The sequence below is a fragment of the Rhipicephalus sanguineus genome, chromosome 4, assembly GCF_013339695.2.
Source record: "Rhipicephalus sanguineus isolate Rsan-2018 chromosome 4, BIME_Rsan_1.4, whole genome shotgun sequence".
Taxonomy (NCBI): Eukaryota; Metazoa; Arthropoda; class Arachnida; order Ixodida; family Ixodidae; genus Rhipicephalus; species Rhipicephalus sanguineus.
The window spans coordinates 191,542,142-191,561,076 of NC_051179.1; the positions used below are offsets into that span (position 1 = coordinate 191,542,142).

The 18,935-nt window shown below is 49.6% G+C and overlaps 1 protein-coding gene across 1 annotated transcript in view; it reads left to right on the forward strand.

The window, feature by feature from the left end:
- Positions 1–18,698, forward strand: part of LOC119390981 (uncharacterized) — a 31,256-nt gene extending 12,558 nt beyond the window's left edge. The window contains exon 3 of the mRNA XM_037658688.2: positions 18,535–18,698. Within this exon, the coding sequence (XP_037514616.1) occupies positions 18,535–18,633 (99 nt within the window). The 3' untranslated portion in view covers positions 18,634–18,698. The remainder of the gene's footprint in view (positions 1–18,534) is intronic.
- Positions 18,699–18,935: the final 237 nt, after the last annotated feature.

Here is an 18,935-nt window from a genome sequence, read left to right on the forward strand (position 1 = left end):
AAGCCGGGCCATGTAGCACAAAGCGGCGCCTGTTTCCACAAAGGCTGCTTACACTAGGATTTTTCAAAAGTAAGACCATTTCCAGCCAATGCAGATGCTGGACATATTGTTAGCGAAGCCAGTAGGACAATGGAAGTGATCGCTTATGAAGCAAACAATAAAAATGTGGGCGGCCATTCCATTCTGAAAAGACGAATGACCAGCGAAGCTGTTTAGCAAACGAAACAGAGGTGGCACGGAATTCTGAACAATGCACTTGACGGTTCGTGCACAACCTTAAATAACGTTTGCCGCCCGTGCGTTGCCTTCTTCATTTTTAGTGCACCAGTGGTCAGTAGCGGGGTCTGCCCAATTTATGTGGGACATACCTGCGTTTAGGCGCTTTTGCAAACAAAGGTACGAATCCTCTAGCCACATACGGCCTCGCTGTAAAGCATTTGGTAACTATTCTGTACCTATTCCTCGAGTCTGGTGAACTTACAAACTTCAAGGTATATAATATAAATATCATCGTAGTTTCACGATCCTGTTTGTTCCTCTGCACGCGCCTTCGAAACGGCCGCATTAGAATGTAGAAAGCTGGCTTTGAAATCAGCCATCGAATCACCCGTAATGCTAGAAACTGGGGCCAATATTCACTAAAACATCTTGCGAAAAAAAAAATGTTTGTAGCCGAAAGTTTCTGCCGATCGTGATCCTCCACATGCTATTACCGAAGCCGGACAACCAATGAAAGAAACCAAAGAGAGAGAGAGAGAGAGAGAAATTTAGTCATAAGGCTTTGGGATAAGGGGTCATGAGCTCGATGGGTGGGGCCCCAAGGCCAGGGCTCCACTGGCTACTGCCGCTTGCCTGACGTGATCCAGGAGCGCAAGCTGTACCTCCGGGTCAGAGCTGGCGAGCTGCGCCTCCCATTACTCGAAAGTATTAGAGAAATTACAGTGACCTAAAAAGGTATCTGAGTTGGTGGTCGGTTTTGGCATCCCCACGAAATGTGATATGGCGATGGCGAGCCGCCACGCCACGGACTGGCGTGCCCATACAGCGTTAGGAAACCAAAGACAAGTTTTGCGAATTCGGCTCCCGGTGAGACGGCGCAGGCAATGTTGGAGGGGCAGCTGCCGGAAACATCTCAACAGAAAAGAACGGGTCTCCGGAAAAGCGGCTTGACGAACTGAAGCGTTGTTTCCCCTCTTCTGACCCGCAAAAACGGAATAATAGTTCTCGGCGATGAGAAGACGAGAACAATGTGATTATGTTTGCATGACCTCCACAACTACGGATGACAGCACAAGTCAGAATCATACAGCCCGATATGGCAATCTGTGCGCGGATACTGCGATGATTGCTGTAGTAACTGAGCGAGGCGCGTCTTATTCTTCGGCGCTGGCCGAAAACGCCAACTGGGACCATCCGCGTCCTTGTACGCGTTCGGCGTGAATCAGTTGAGTTAAGCCAGCCCAGGGCTGGGCAGTATCGTGATGGTATCTTGGAGATACTTTTGAGTACCTGTACTTCTGTATCGAGATACATTTGCAAAGTGTATTTGTATCTCAGTAGTGAATAGAGCACTGCACGGGCTCGGGCCTACCCAGAAACCCGGGCCCGGCCAGCCCATGGGCCGAGCGGGGCCGGGTAAAGTAGCCTTCACGGCGGGCTCGGGCCCAAAGCTCCGTGCTTAGGGTCTGGCCCGGGTATGAGGAGGCGGGTTCGGGTCGGGCCGGGCTTAGTTCTTAAGCCCGTTCTTATGAACTTAGTTCAAGCTCAGTTCTTAAGATTCTTCCACACACGCTGTGCAGACATCTTTGTTCCGTATATTTGATGTCGAAAAAACGCTTTTTTTTATGTGGGGCAAGCTATTTGGAGAAGTTTCATTACGGAAATGTACTGAACTTTTGCTTGTTACACATGGGACTACTTGGTAGACCAGGCGCTTTTATAGTTAACGCTTCACTGTTCTGTGCCTTATTAATTGCATTCGCTATTTTCTATATAAGAAATGTTATTTTTTATACGCAGCAATAAATGTAGTATCATAAATTTATATCTGCAAGTTATCGTCGGAAGAGCGATCACAGAGCTCCAAACAGGGCAGCATTCTTCAATGTTCCCGCAGTTCACTAAAAGGGGGGTCTCGTTACATAGAATCACTATAAAGACACATTCTTTTATTGTGGCTCCGTCGCGGCTCCCGGTGGTCATGTGACGGGATATGGACATGTACAGCCTGCTTTCTGTGCCCGCATTTTTAACGTCTTAGCTTTCGTCGTGTTCCGCTATATGGTGCGAAGGCTACATGATACTGCCGCAACAGCGTTGGATTGTGCAGTAATAGCATAGGTCCATTAAACAGGGTTTGGGTCAAAGTATAGTCACTTGACGATATACCTGGCTTGAAAAAATACAGCCACGAATTCCGTGCCGGGTGATGTCCCCTTACCTCGAACCATATGCATACATGAGTAAACGTCGAGAAGCTTATTGGCGCCTTTATTTCCAAAATGGAACGACTTGGAAACATTTCGGCGCGCACACAAAAGACGAAAACGAAAGGCGCCCGTTTGTCTTCTCGCCTTTCGTTTTCGTCTTTTGTGTGCGCGCCGAAATGTTTCCAAGAATGTCAGAATATCTTCATCCATCGCCTGCCAGTCCTATCCGCGTGGTCGAATAATCACCTTCTACCGGCACAACAGTGTTAGGAAGGCATTAACCATTATAATAGGGAGAAAAAAAAAAGAGTACCGTGTAAATCGTGCATAACATACACTGTTGCAACCTGCAAGAAGAAGCCCTCAAAGAGGAGTTTTGTAGAATATATTGAAGACACGACGGTCTGGAACAAGAGAAATGAAGGGATAAGCTGCTGGCAAGCTATGTTCATTCTGCAGAAGTCCGCAAAGACGTGCAAAATTCGCTCCAGTTGTGGAAGTCTGAGAACTACGACTGCCGACGCCTGCACAATTCGCAAGGCAGATTTTGAGCGCCCCTGCGGCTACCGCAAGCAGTTCAAGAAACTTTAGCACGGCAGGATATTTGATTCAACAGGGCATGACGTGCTTACTGCCGGAATTTCTTGAGAAATTGACTTTTCGCAAATAACATATGAAGAAATGAACTACAAACTATGCCACAAAACACTTATAGACTGCATATACTAGCAGTAATGTCATATATGGAAATTGTGCTACAACAAATAGTTTCTTTTGTCCATTGAGCTGTTTCTACGTATTTCGAAAAGTACACGTGGTGCACCGAGTTCGTTATAATTTTTATCTATGTTAGCGTATTTACAACAAGTGTAATAAATTTGGCGTTTTCCCTCTATTTCTCTTGCTGTGGCAACGTGCTACTATGCTGAAGACAGGTGCTATATATCCAGAAGAGTGCACGATTGAGTTAGATGTAGAGCGTGCTTTAAATTTCAATAGAGAGCGCAATTAAACAAGATGAAAAGAGCGTGCTGTTCTTTGTCTCCTCTAAATTTTTGCGCTCCCTCTTTAAACTGAACTCATGCTGCAAATCACTTCTCTTGCTACAATATCTGCTACCAAAGGCTCTTGAGGATTCACCTTGTATTTGAAGAAAAAATAGGCACAGTAGGCCTATACCGCTGCCGAATAATCGTTCATCGTACCCAGTAAGTCCGGTCAACTGTTACCACAGTAAGACCCTTTTGTTCAAGGAATTACCATAGATTAAAGCATGCTTTGTAGCGTAGCCTGCGCCAACAAAACGTAAATATTTGTTTCGTAAAACGCCTAGCTGCCGATTCCATGTTCGGGAAACACCACCTAGATTATCGGCAGGGGCGCCTGTCGGGCCGGATCTGCGGTCGGGCCGGGCCGGACCAGGTCGGCGAAATTTTTTGTTCACGGGTTCGGGCTGCGCCCGGGTCTCGCACTGAGTCACCGGGTCGGGTTCGTGCGTTTAAACTGGAACGAGTGCCAGCTCGGGCCGGGCTCGGTCTGAGAATCAGGGTCCATGCAGTGCTCCAGTACTGAATACTTCGATATATCGATATATTGCGATTCAGTGCAAGGCACAGGTATCTCATTATTTTTTTCTCGGAATCGAGCTGATGCGTTTCCCAAGGGAAGGAAGACTTTTTTTTTCTAATCCAAGCGAAGACGAGCTGCCGGTCGGCGACACAGTGAGGGCGGTGAAGGGTTCCCCGCGCGCAAAGAATGGCCGATATGGTGCGGTGCCCGATGCCGTTGACGGCAGAATCGCAGCAGGAATATTGTCATCGTCCGCCGATGAAAGTCGCTGTCTCTCAAGGCAGGTGCCGCACCTCGAATTTTTTTGGGACGGCAAGCCATTGCGGGAGTTCGCGATTCTTGCTTGGAGGTCGACCGACGCTGATAAATGGCAGTCCATTTGAGTAGCTGCTGTTGCTTAAGTGCAATGAACGCAGGAACCTTCTCTGCAAACCAGAACAAATGTGTACATATATTTTCTTGTTTTACCTATGTTCGCTAGTGGTTATAGCGATATGCTTACGTCACAAGTTTCAATGCGCTTGAACATTATTCACAATATTATCCTGCACCTAATAAATGCCTTAGGCAAGCATCCGCATCCCCGAAGTAAAAAATGTATACACACTGCAGTATCGGTATTGTTCTATCTGTATCCTGTAACTGTATTCCGGGATACGTTTTTGTGTTTCCGCAAGGTATCTCCAAAATTTTCCGTCGCGTCAAGCAAAAAGTTATCTCAGCATCTGTCTTTTGAGGCTTGCGGCGCATGTATTTCGATATCTGTATTCCGGAATGCTTTGCCGTGCATCTCTGCCTAGCCCTGAGCTACGGTCTAGAGCACGCAGCCCGACTAGATGCTCGCGCTGCCCGACCGGCTAACGTTGAGATGAACCCCCACGAGAAGAAAACCTAGAAACAAAACCAACTCGACCTATTGGCTTCATAGAAACGGCAGCTGACTGACGGCGCAACGACTGCGGACTACTTCTGAGGTCTACACGATGGCAGCAGCGCGCATTGAGAATAAGGGACAAGTGAGACGGGTATTCACCAAAGCATTACAGCAAGATTTGAGCTCGCAACAGCACGTGCAGTGTGTTGGCGCATCGCTAACGGCCTCTGTTGTAAGCGCGGCTCTGTGATGTGGCCAGTGGCTGGAGACGTTGACGTGCCGCGTATTCGCTTCTTTGGTGTAGCTTGCCTTTGTGGCATGTCAGTTCTTATGATTCCAGGTAATTGCTTCTTTCTACAACGTCTTATGTCTTCACTGATAGCGAAGACAAGTGCTTTACTCTACGACGACCCCATCGAAATATACAGGTGCCACACTGATCCAGACACGCCACCTATAATTACAAATAGTGGCACAGCCAGACTGAAGCGCTGAAGTGCTTTCCAGGATTGCCTGCCGAGGATTGATTGTGTGTCCATCGTTGTGTATATTACGTCGCTTCACGTCCATCCCGCACAGGTGATCACGGACTGGTTCTGATTGCGGCATGGAGGAAAATTAGGCGAGAGAAAAGACGGCACGTCCGATATACACGGTCAGGTATACACGGTGCGATATACACCGAAGCGGGCCAATATACACCTCTGGTCATGTTTATATAGGTCAAACAGGCCATTGCATTCGGTTAAAAGAACATTCCAAAAAAGTCACAGTTTCACCTTAAGGGCGAAGCAATGAATTGCGAAAGCAAGAAATCGGACTGTCACAGGAAGAACGGCAAGCAGCTAGGAACTGGCTGCGCGCTGCTCAAGCACAAAGGACGCAGTAAAAGAAAACGCACAAGGCGAGTGCGAACTAACAACTGTCACAGCTCGACACTTGCAGCGCGCTGCTCAACCGCAATGAAGGACGCACGAAAAGAACGCACAGGTGCACATAGGACGAGCGCGAACTGCCACAGTTCTTCCATCAACTAATGCCTACTTTGGCTCTTCTAGCTAGCAGATCACTCCTTTCGCAAACCCGGCGGCTGCAGTGAGCAAAGTGACCTTCGTGTGGTCTATAGCTTCAACGCAAACTGCGGTGAAAGCACAGGACGTATAAAGCTCCCATAATATTTCTTTGCAAACTAGTTGGTTCATATTTGTAAATTCGACTTGCTGCGCAACCAGAAGGAAAGAAAGAGGGAGACAGGAAAGAGCACAGGTCTGCGCTCATTCCGGTCTCCCTCCTTCTTTCCTGCTGGTTGCGCCGCAAGTTGAATTTATAAAGCTCCCCCTTAAAAAACAATCTCGCGAGCACGGTCGACCGCGCCCTGTATGTCAAAGTAGAAGTCGAAGGCGCACATCTTAACTCCGGCGAAACACTAGACAGTTTTCGAATTGGGGACCCAGGAAATTTGCGAGCCGCCAGGACGCATACGCAGAACGCGAGCCACTCTCGGACTCTTGCGCCGCGTTGGCCCAATACCCTGCAACGCTTTCCCTTGGCGGCAAACAAACCCGCGGAGGGCAGCGACCTTAAGAGAAGAAAATAAAGACGGCGCTTGGCAGCGGCACGTGGAGCCAGGACTCGTGTTCCCGGCGGGCGTCGGTTCTGGTCACTCCGATAAAACTTCATCTGGCTCTAGTTGGTATATATTCCTGAGGCTAAAGTTACAGCGCAAAAGGTCCTTCTTACCTCTATTTTACTTCTTTGTCCCAGCACCCATCTGACTATGACTACATGTCTTCGCGTATCTAATACTCTATTATCCTTCTTACACGTTTGGTTTAGAGTACTGTTGTGTGTGCAAGTGCGGGAAGTTTGGCTAGGGCTTATATATGCATTCGCGTATGAAAAAATAAAGCAGTTGTTAGTCAGCGCTTGTGTGGTACGTTTCTTTTCTTCGTGGGTGCCTTGTGCGTATGCGCTGTAATTTTAGCCTCAGGATTTTGGTCGTGGTGTAGCATATATACTACAATTCTGGTTCAGTCGTCTCGTTTCTTCCCTCCTGTGGCATAAGTCTACAAGAGCCAAAGCGTTCCCACTAGCTCGCGCCACAACGAGCCACGTGACGCTCTTCTTTTTCTCTGGCCGAGTGGCCCCGAGTGGCGCAGCCCTACAACCGCAAAATAGAAAGCTAGCGTGGGTCACCAGCAATACGACGCAAACGCAGCGCGGGCAATGATGCAGCATGACCCGCGTCTCGCATAATTTTAATTTCGTCCCGTGTGGCGTCCCGTGCGTTTCACCCAACGCCGCGTGCGTTTGTATTCTGCCGTTAGTATCCTGGAGAACGAATGAGGTTGTGATACTGCGTACTATTTTCATACGCATTCTATTAAACACCATGATCAAAAAAAAATGAGGCATAGCGTAATTGTCTAAGGCAGCAAGCTGCGGAGCGAAGGGTCGCAGGTTCAAAACCCCGGTCGAGCGCTTCGGAATTTTTTTTCTTCTGAGTCATTTTTATTTGTTTCTTTTATTTATATATACATACATGTACATATCCGGGACACGACGACGGCGACGGCAAAAATCCGCCGAGAGTATCCATATAATTGCTATCGCAATAAAACTATTCGTCTGATGGTTATTCCCACGTAGCAAAGTCCTGCATGGACTATGAAAAGGAGACAAGGAAAGCGTGCCTCCCACTTCTGGAAAGAACCAGGGTTTTGTACCGACATAAGGACTGCAACACACGGGAGCTCTTCCAGGCTCATGCGATAAAGAAAACACGGGGATGAGTCAGCGATCCGTCGGTGCTGCTTGCCGACTGTGAGGTGCAATATCTGGGCGCTAGATTGTGATTGAGTGATTGAAGCGTTCATGTGAACATCCTTGGCCACTGAGCTCGTGACATCTTTTCATTGCTCACTGTATCTATGTCCTCTTTCTCTCAATAAAACTTTTGTTGTGAGTCTGCGCACGTGCTGTCTTTTCCTTCCTCTGGTGTCCGTGTCTCAGCGCAGTTAAGCCATTACGGAATGAACGTCAACCGACTAGCCCAACTTGGTGCTCTTTTGGAACATAGAAGTCTTGCAAAAAGAAAGGCAACCTTACGTGAGCCGGATATCGCGAAACAACGAACTATAACTTTCCTAATATAAGTTTTAATATAATAATTTTCTTGGTTCCGCTGTGTAACGTGCTGCCAAATGGTATCAACTACGCATTACGTAAAGACTAAGTCGCGGAGTGACAATGTTTGCTATATGCAAGCTTGTGTTTGTGCATATTTTTGAAGAGAGAGTTTGTTAGAAGAAGGCAGACAGGTCATCTTGAGCTCTGGCCTCTGAGCAGAGAAAAAAAAAGAGAGTATGCAGAACAAGCCAATAATTCTTAAGTGTTTACGTCCTGTTCAATGCTTAAGGCATTCCCTAAAGCGCAGATGCAAAGAAATGCAGAATTGAGCGTAGCCCGCATGGTAGCCGCTTGCTCCGCATAAAAGTGAACGGCCTCGTCGAATGAACTCTGCCAAGTGACGTAGCCACAGCAGACAGCGCCATGAAGGCATGACTGAATGGCCGCGTGGTTGCACCATTAGGGACGCAGCATTCGGCAACCGCGCACAATACAATCGCGCGGCGCCATTACCAATCTGGAACGCGTTTCGCCGCCGTAACCACGGCAAGAAGAAAGAGGCCGACCCAGTCGGCGCAGTTAGGCTCGATTTCGGGTCAATGCTCCAAGGTGGCCGACGAAGCTCACGTGTTCGTTTTGAAACGTACAGCGACCGCCGCCGCAACTAGACGACGACCGGCCGAGTGTTTTCTCAATGTGAGATCAGCCTGTAAGCTGGGCAGCTCCCCCTCCCTCCTGTTATGTTGACAGTTTTCAGAAAAGTGAAAGTTTTAGCAATGAGAACACCTTTTTTGTGTGTTCGTGTTCTGGTCCTTGTCCTGACTGAACTGTGCAATGTCCTGCTGTTGTAGCTATAAGGAAAAATCGCGCTGTGGTCGTTCATCTACTATGGCTATGACGGCTAATGTGTTATTTCTTCATGCTTCCGGTATCAACCATTCTTCTCGCTTGCCTCAAAACTTCCTGGTTTGTCTGTCTTCAAATTTCAAACATTGTATTTCTTTATCTAAACTCAACTAGCCACAACACTATGAGCACATTAAGATCAATTGTTGCATTCATAATTGCACAAGTTCTTCAAGATTAATTTCTAAAGTCGTATCATTTTCATGCCAGACGGACCTACCTTACATAAATTCATGCACTAACCATCACTCCTCATATGCGTCGAACCACCTATGCTTGCAGGTTCTATAGACGCTGCATTGCCACCGTTTTCTTTAGAAATATTTTCTGGAAACTGCATTGGCTATATAGTTGTGCGGTCCAAGGTCAAACGCCCGAAGTTGCAGTGATTTATAGTTAAGAACAGGCACATGCTGAACCAGATCAATGTACTCTACATAGACCGATGACGATGTTGCTTAAGGATGCAAGTATTCGCGGGTTCTCTACAAAATACAGTGGGTGAGGCGAGGAGCAGTCAATTCACTTCTCACATGCTACGTTATTCTTGGCGCCACCTGAATAACTAATCTCGAGTATCATGCAGACCATTGTAAAGGCATTATCAGGTCAGCTGTGAGCATGGCATTCTATATGATTGTGCCTCTATTATGCAGTTTTTCTCACTTTTGTAATGTAATCACGCCCAGTCCGTCGAAGCTTTTGTGACTTCGGTATTCTCTTTTTCAAAAAAAGGCCCTCAAGGGACGCGTCCTTCTTGAAAGAGTGAAATTAACAAACATGTCATGGCGTAATTTTTGTGGGGCCACTAACTAACGCAGCCTTTATCTGAAAAGCCACTACACTACACCATTTGTCAGCAACCACTTCGAATTGCTCTAGCAGCGCCAGCTATCGCTAAAACATTGAGGCTGACACGGCCTATTGTCGGTAGCGGCGAAGTCCCCTTAACCTTCCTTGGAAATATAGCCGGCACAAATGCGTACTATTTATTTTCGAAAAACTTGCTTTTTCTTTCCTGCCTCAGTCAACAACATCCACTTTTGATATTCCGTGGCATACCATCCACTAAAATATGAATTTGAAATGTACTTATGCTGTTTGCCGCGCATGTGAAATTTCTGGTTAGTTTTTGTGAGTGTTGTAATAACGTTTTGAATTGGGCTGGTTGGTACATACTGCTTTTTGAACGAAGAAACAGCGCGAGAACAGGGCGAAGACGAGAGGACACAAACACAGCGCCGTGTTTGTGTTCTAGCGCTGTTTCTTCGTTCAAAAAGAGTGTTGTAAGCACGATGCGAAATATTCCGTCTTCCCCCGAACTTGTTTTGGTTGCCGGAGGCATATGAAGCGCAATTTCTGTATTGGCGCAAACAAGCCTGACCACAAGGTCCATCAGGACCCTGCATCGGGCGAGACAGACGGTTTGACTTTGCATCCTATTCGACGTCCGACACAGCGGTTCACGTCTCGTCGTACTGGACCGCCAGATCGGATGTCCGGCGAGCATCGAAACGAGCAGATCTTTTGGTCTCCTTTCACTGGCCGGAGCCAATGACAGCGCGAGAGGAGTGTGAGGTGACGCCTCTGGCATGGGCGTCCGGAGGGGGGTGCAAGGGGGGGCGGCTGCCCCCCCTTGGAATTGCGGATATTTTTCTATGCAGTTGCGACAAGCTACACAGCTTGATTAGCACACTCAGGTCCTGGCCTTCAGGTTTGCCATTCAATTTCGCGCGTTACAAACTACTGACTAATCTTGCCTGTCATGTCAAGGCAGTGAAAGAAAGGCTGCATAGGCGACGACTGTATACAGCTTTTGAGGGAGATATACCGAGAAAATGCAGTCCGCGTAGAATTGGAAGGAACAACCAAAGAGGACGTTGACATTAGCAAGGGGTTGAGGCAGGGATGTCTGCGTTCTCCGCTGTTATTCATTCTGCACACAGTGAGGAGTGAAAAAGCACTAAAAAGTAGCAACACTAGCCCTAATATGTTACAGCCAAGCCAGCGTGTTGATACAGTAGCAGCTTCCAGGTGTATCTTATGCTGACGATACTGTCTTATTTGGAGACAGCCGAGGTTATATACAGCGGCCGGCTGACATATGCGGAAGCGAAGGTGAAGCTCTAGTGCTAGAATTTAATAATACAGTTGAGTATTGACGATATTCAAGGCTCCTAATGATCAGTTGGTGTCAACACAGGGTCAGGGAAAAATTCATCAGATCCCATGCATGTAGGAATCAATCTCATACGAAGCCGTCAGTGAGTAGCAGCCTGTGCCGCATTTTTTTTGTTTGAGCCAAGGCGGATCGACGTCTTTGCGAAAACTGAGTAGTGGTTCGAAGGGTGGCTAAGGGACGTGTATGATGAGCAGAGAAAATGTTCCGTTATTTGTATACGAAGAGCGCTCACTCACAGTGGAACTATGAGACTCATCTGCAAGTATACGGCGGGCATTGTTAGCTATTGGCCTCGAGGCCGACCACTGGAAACGCCGGCGCCACCGTCCGCGTGACGTGCTTGGCAGGATCACGTGGTCTCAGCAGCCGCGTCGGCTGCTTGTGGAGCGCTGCCGCGTGCTTTGACAACGAGTTTCAAGTCCCACACGCGCTGCGGTCTGTTCAAATACGGAAGCTTTCTCGCATTTGATACTCAATTGAAACCATTGTAATAGCATGGCTGCCTCCGAAGGCGACGAACATGGGGCTCTACCGCTCAGTGCTGCAGTTCCGGGCTTACGCAACGGAGCCCAGTGTCAGCCTGCACCGGTAACCGCGGGACGAGAAACTGCGTGAAGCATGGGTTGTAAAGCTAAGAACCGGCAAGTAGCCATCGGCTACGAGTCTTGTGTGCAACAAGCACTTCCGCGACGAAGACTTTCGTTACTGCGTCGGGCCTGCGATGTTCGGTGAGTAGCAGACAGCGCGCACTGAGACGATGGCTCACGCGCGCTTCCCGCCGGCAAATGATGCTTATCTGCCACAGGGTGGAAAAGGCGCTACCTTTTACCACGTGTGATACCGTCTCAGAACCCTCCTGTGCGTCCTCTTGATCGTCGGCCCCGTGCTCAGCGTCCATAAAATCGGATGCAGATGCGCAAGTCATTGTTTAGATACGTTGAATAAAAAACTCACAGGGTCGCTTATACATTAGCTAAAGATGACCAGAAGGTCAAAGCCATCTTATTCTGCTTGTAAGTCGATGTATTGAGTCTCCCGCGCCCCCCTCCAAAAGCGTTCTGCACCTAACGCGGTTTTGCACGGCCTCCGTCAACGATTACGGAGGCAATGCAAAGCGACCATGACGTGTGAATACGTCATCATGTGACGTCATGATGACGCTACATATTGTGGCGATCTGTGAGGTCATAATGACGTCATATGGTGGCACCAGTCCGTGACAATTATTTTTTTGCATCACTCGTGTTGACGCCGCCGACGCTGGACGCCGACGGGCAATCTGATGAGGCATCTAGGGCTTTCGCCTTCATCTACATAAGTTTTGCATTGCCTCCGTGGTCGGCCCACCGATCACGGAGGCAATGCAAAGGGACCATGTCGTGTGAATACGTCATCATGTGACATCACGTTATGTCACGTCATGATGATGTCATAATGAAGTTAACAAATTTAGGAGATCTGTGACGTCATCACGTGACGATTATCTTTTGCGTCACTCGTCTTGACCCCGCCGACGGTCAATCTTCCCGTTTGAAGAGGCATCTAAGGCTTTCACCTTCATAAGCTACGCGACGTTTGCTGGTGGACTCGAGTAGCAAGTCTCGAGGAGCTCGAGTAGCAAGCGACCTTCGTCCTCTTGGTCGGGCGCACACGCGCGTCTACAATATGCACTCCGGCAGCCTACATGTAGCATAACCCCCGGCGGCGGGGTAAAGGATGCACGTTCTTTTTCGTATTTCGATTTAGATGCCGGTAACCGATGCAGAAACGCCACGCGTTGTCTTTCTTTTTAACCTGGACGACGGGTGACACCCAAGGGCTTGACGAGGGCTCAATGATAGCTTTAGCTAACATCTTGTTCACTTCGTCTTGAATAATCTTGCGCACCGATACGGACACCCGATACGGTCGACGGTGAATGGGAACAGCATCAGCTGTGTTGATACGGTGCTGCACAAGAGAAGTTTGGCCGAGTGGTAGATTGTCAAGGTCGAAGATGTCGCGGTAGGAAGCCAAAAGGCGTATTAGGGCGGCTGATTGCGCTGGGGCGAGGTCTGGGGCCATCATGGGGCGTAATGCCATGTCGAGGCATGTGGCATCGGGTGGGCGACAAGGAAGATTGGAGCATACGTCTGCTGCAAAAGTGGTGACGTGGTCATCGGCTAAGGACCGCAACGTGGCGATTAAGATGCCTTGAGGGAGGACTTGCTTCGTGAAGCCGAAATTTATAACGGGGAGATGTATCCGGTTAGCGGCTGTAGGTATGGCGCAGTGAGGCACAGTGATGCCACGCGCCAGAAGGACATCAGGAATCGGTGTGATGACGTAGTCCCCATCCAACACGGATGAAGTCGTTGCAAATCCGGCGAATGTGAGGGCTTTGGGCGGTAGGCGGATGAAGTCCGTAGTACAGAGACTGTGTTGAAGTTCGGGGTGAATATCCGGCTGAAGAGAAAGGTTCAAGCAAAGAGTATCAGCGGAACAGTCTGTCAGGGCAGAATGGGTCGATAGGAAGTCCATCCCTAAAATGAGGTCATGAGGACAATTATGGAGCACCGTGAATGGGACAGGAACGTAGCGGTCGGCGATGCGTATGTGAGCTGTACACATTCCAGTGACAGGAACAGTTCCGCCATCGGCGACGCGTACACATTTTGAAGTAGCAGGCGTGAGTACTTTTTTTCTGTCAGCGTCAAAGACGAGCACTGATTATGGACACGTGAGCTCCAGTATCGACTAGTGCCGTCAAAGAAATACCATCCACATGCACATCGATGAGGTTCTTGTTCGCAGGAAGCGTCAACGGAGGATTTGGTTCAGACGGAGATGATGCAGCACTACCTCCAGGAGCTGCACGATCTCGTTTTGCGTCGGGTACGAGGCAAAGTTGGGCGGCGAGGGATGGCGGCGTGGTTGGGGCGACGGGGAACGACGGCGTTGAGGGGACGGCGAACGAGCAGGAGGGCGGCTGTTAGGTGTGTCAAAAGCAGGTCCGTACGGCTGGGCGAATACCGGCGAAGATCTTCATATGGGCGAGAAGGCGAGAAAAATTGGTTCCTATATGGCGGCGTCCAAGTGGCGCGGCAGTAGCTTGAGACATGACCAAAGCGGTGGCACCGGAAGCAGATTGGTTTGTCGTCGGGCGTTCGCCATTCGGTTGCGTTGCGAGAACGTGGAGGAACGGTTGGGTCACTTTGAGATACATTCATGGGCATGGGTCTGTAGGAGGGGCGAGAGACGGGGCAGGCGACGGGGAACCCGAGGTTGGCGAATTCTTGTCGTACGACCGCCTGAATAACGGAGACCGCTGGGGTTGTTTGTATAGTGGCATGGTCCAATCCAGAGGGCTGGAACGGTGCTGGACTTGCCGCTTCAAGTTTCCGGCGAACGATACGCGTGATACTTTGCTCAAAGGGCGGTGTGGCGGCGGAATCGGAGCAGGTGGACGTGGCAAGCCGTGTTTGGCAACCGAGAAAATTGAGGGCGCACACGACGGCTTTTTGCCGTTTCGAAACGGCGGCATTCTCAGATGATGCGGCCGAGAGTCGAGACGTTAGTGAAGATCAGCAAATTAAAAGCGTCATCCGTGATTCCCTTCAAAACGTGACCCACTTTGTCACTTTCGGACATTGCCTCGTCCACTTTCCGGCAAAGAGGGAGCACTTCCTCTATGTAGGAGACACACGATTCAGCGGGCGACTGGACACGGGTAGCGAGCTCTTGTCGTGCAGCCGCGTGGCGACCGGTCGGGTCCCCAAAGATGTCACGTAGCTTCTCCTTGAACGTGTCCCAGCTGGTGAGCTCAGTCTCATGTGTTTCGTACCAGACACACGGGGTTCCGTCCAAGTAGAAGAGAACATTAGCGAGCATCATGGTAGGATCTCACCGATGAGTTTGACTGACTCGTTCATACAGGCGAAGCCAGTAGTCGACGTCGAGGCCAGGTTGCGCAGAGAATGTCCCGGGATCACCAGGAGTGGGAACCGCGACGAAGGTTGTCGTAGGAGCCGCAGATGGAGATGGGGACGGGTTGTCATTGGAAGCCATGGCGGGAAGCTGGATGATGCGGCCACTGCAGAGCTGCGTGGTGAGGACGGGGAACGTTTCACTTCCACCAAATATGTTACGCGAGTGACGAGTCGTTTGCACGGTAGGCTCTTTAGAAGATATATTTTCAAGAGCAACTGCAGCGGTGACCAGTCCGGCTCCGAGCTGGAGCAGTAGTAGTAGAGCTGGAGCAGCAAGCGACCTTCGTCCTCTTCACCAGGCGCACACGCGCGTCGACAATATGCACTCCGGCAGCCTACATGTAGCAATATGAACCCCTGAGTATGTTTGAGTACCAGCCTACACGAAGCCATGAGTTTTAGGCACAATAATAATGAAAACGTGAACAGGTTTATGTACTATGTACTAAGACACGGACAAGGCAACAAGACACGGAGTGCTCTTGGCCGCGTGTTGTGTCCTTTGTCTTTGTCTTAGTATCTACGCGGATCAATTCAACTTCAGCAGTGTACCAACTAGCCCGGCAGCAGACGCTACGGAGTAAACAAGTTCGCGATGGCATAAAGCAACAGAGGGTTAGATGAAGCGGAAAAGTAGAGGAAGAGTGAATTTATGCTTTTTTTTCAAAGGAACAACGATTTACTTGAAGTAGCGAAGGCATTAGGCTGAATTAAAAACATAATAATAGCAGCACGGGGTTAATTTTTTTTTCTAGTTTGGCAACGCACACGCCACTGCTCGGTTACAAAGAGGACGCTCATAGCATCCATCCATCCGTTCCTTGGTGGTCCGATCACCGTGGCCAAGGCGTGTCAATGTTACAGGCATTGGCCGGCATCACCACTCGCGGATGCATGAAAAAGATCGGCTACAGTTTGTTTGGGGCGCAAAATGATTCCCTATTGAATAAAGCGATGTTCGAAGTCTCCCATTTCCGCATGGCGGCGCCCGTTTCCAAGCCACTAGCGAGGTCGCCAACAACGATCCAAAGCGATTTCGCATGTAGACAGTGACAGCGGCCGTCTCGGCTTATTTCGCTTCCACCTTTGCTCTTCAAATCGAGGGCGTCGAGAAAAGTAATTGCATACATAAATGCGTGACGTATTAGTGCAGAGCTCAACCGTGCTGGCAAAAGCAAGCGCTATGTAACGAGCTCGCGTTTGATCGCGAACGGCGTAGGAGATGGGCGGCGTTCACCTTGTTAGCCTACCACTCGGCGCCGTGAGTGACGGCTGGTTGTTGTGACCTGCTTGGCACTCGCGAAGGCATTGTTTTATTCACTATTAACGGCGCAGCTGCTTATGCTCGAGGTTTGCTACGAGGTGTTAACAAAAGCCATAATCATCACGAACGGCATCAGCCTTATGTGGCCTCGACTAGCACCTGGCGCAGATGCGCCTAGCGCGTGCACCGCAAAACTAGGCCGGCGCGTGCTCCCTTCCTCCTGTTAAAGGGCCCCTCACCAGGTTTGACAATTTTGAGCTGACGAGCGCAATGCATCCACTCGGCGTTCACGATCACGTTTGCCAAAATTTGCAACGCTACGCGCCGCGGTAATGGGTCAAATTTCAAGCTGAACGCAGCTTGCCCTTCCTCTCGCGGGCGCGCGCGCGGAGAATGAGGGGATGACGTACATGAGAGAATGGCCCTACGTAGATGGTAGTGCTGTGACGCCGGTCCTCTACGTAGACGACAGTGCTGTGACGTCGCCAGCAGTAGCACGTGACACTGCGATAATTATTCGACACGACATGTGTACTTCGTGTAATTTGCTGCTTGAATAGATGAATAAAACTTGGGAGAAATAACGAGACACACAAAGGAAATGTGTGCGTCTTTTTCATTTTTTTCCCGTGAATTGCAGCGAGATGCGGGGCTAATGAGCCTCCGTTTGGCATGCGTTCGTGCCCCCGCAGTTAGCGCATCGAGCAGACGCCAGCGCTGGAAACGAAAGTAATGTTCTGGCGCGTTCGAGCACTCATTATGTTCATTTATTCTACCGCGTTCAAGTAAACGTTAATGCGACACTGGCTCATGATACCGCCACACCTGTGCCCGTACAAATGTGGCAACTTTCATGCCCGTCCCGCAGAAACAGGCAGTACACCGCAGAGAACGCCGACACAACTCCCACGGCCGCTACATAAAAAAATAAAAAAATAGCGGCCGTGCAACGCCGCTCGCGTGCTCGGGCACGTCATGCGCACGTCACGAGCACGTGACCATGCATGCGCATGACGTGTTCATGCGTATGTGTCAAGTGCAGAGGGCAGGGAAGGGATTTATTTGGCTTGCGAACGCTACACGGGGCGAGTGGCAACGGTTGAAACTCGCCTCCTCGAGTCATGTTTTGCGCCGCTACGAATTATTGTTTTTCTCAGCTCGTAATCAACCGATTTTAAAAATTCTTGCGGCATGGTGCTCTTCATTCGGCACACAACAACTTCCAGCGTCTAACTAAAATTTGCTACGTGGCCTGGTGAGGGGCCCTTTAATTCTTGTGTCCGTGTTTGCACGCCCTGTCTCTTTTTAGAATGCCCTTTAATTGTCTCCTTCGATCAACGAACACGTGCGTCCGGCGAGCGCACTCGCGCTGCGCCGATTTGTCCGGCGTGGGATGCAGTAACTCTGATGGACGAGAGAACGAGAATGGAGACAGATAGGGAGATGGCGAAGGAGATAGAAAAGATATAGAACAAACAGAGAGCAATAAAGAAGAGAACGAAAGAGAGAAACAAGGAAAGAAAGCGAGAGAAATAGAGAAGAAAGATAAAAAGATAGAAACAGCGAGAAAGCCAAAGAAAGACGTAGAAAAATAAACAGAGACAAGAAAGAGATAGAGACAGCAGAGACGAAGAGAAAAAAAAGAGAAGAAAGAAAAATCACACTAAAGAGAAGCACGGGATGCCGCTCAGCTCTGTCGTTCGTTCAGGTGGCACCACTATAGTGCGAAGCTGCCTTCATTTGTTTTTACTTGTAGGACGAAGCACGGCTGCGCAAAGTTGTTTGTGTTGCGCTTCATGAAGAGGATGGGGCGTCTTCTCAGTGTGAATGCCGAGGCTCGTCCACACCATGCGTCCTGTATTGTCGTAGGCCGCATGCCGGATCATCCGACGCTTCACGTTGGATCAGTTGGAATATCGCACCGCATGCTTCGCCCTTTTGAGAAGCGTGAGGTACGCGGAAGCGATGATCTGGACGTCACGGGAAAGCGCGGAGAAACGAAGCACCGGGAAGAGGGGATTTCGTAGACAAGAGGTCGGCGGCTAAGGTCGCAGGAAATATTTAGGTGCAGCGAGCCTCCGCCCTGGGTCAAGCCACGCTTGGACCCGAACTGTCTCGTTGAATCTGAATACTCTGATATTTTTGCCCTCATCATGCAAAGATTGTTCTGTTGTTTAACTGATCCATATGTTTTTTTTTGTTTTTTTTTGCAGGGCTCGACGACTGATTCGGGCAACAGTTCGACGGCGGCACCAGACGTGACGACGACGACGGGGGCGCCTCCTGCTGCGGAACAGGCGGCCACCGCGTAGGACACCGCAGCGCACCGAGGTGGCATTGCGGGGCCGCCGCCTCGGCTGTACATACCCTGCGCCGGTGGGTGGATGCAGGCGCCGCAAGACATAGTAGTAGAGAGTAGTGGTTTTCAAGCTATGCTAATCTTTTCAATGGGCCACTGGGGTACGTGAGGAGGAGGCAGCCACTCAACAGTCTTAGTGGATAAATGCCGAATTTTAATGCCTAGAAATTTCACCAATCCAAACCCCAAGAGAGACACAGCGAATGTGCACCCCAACCTAAGCTGCGATATTCGCAGATTGTGCTATGTGCGTCA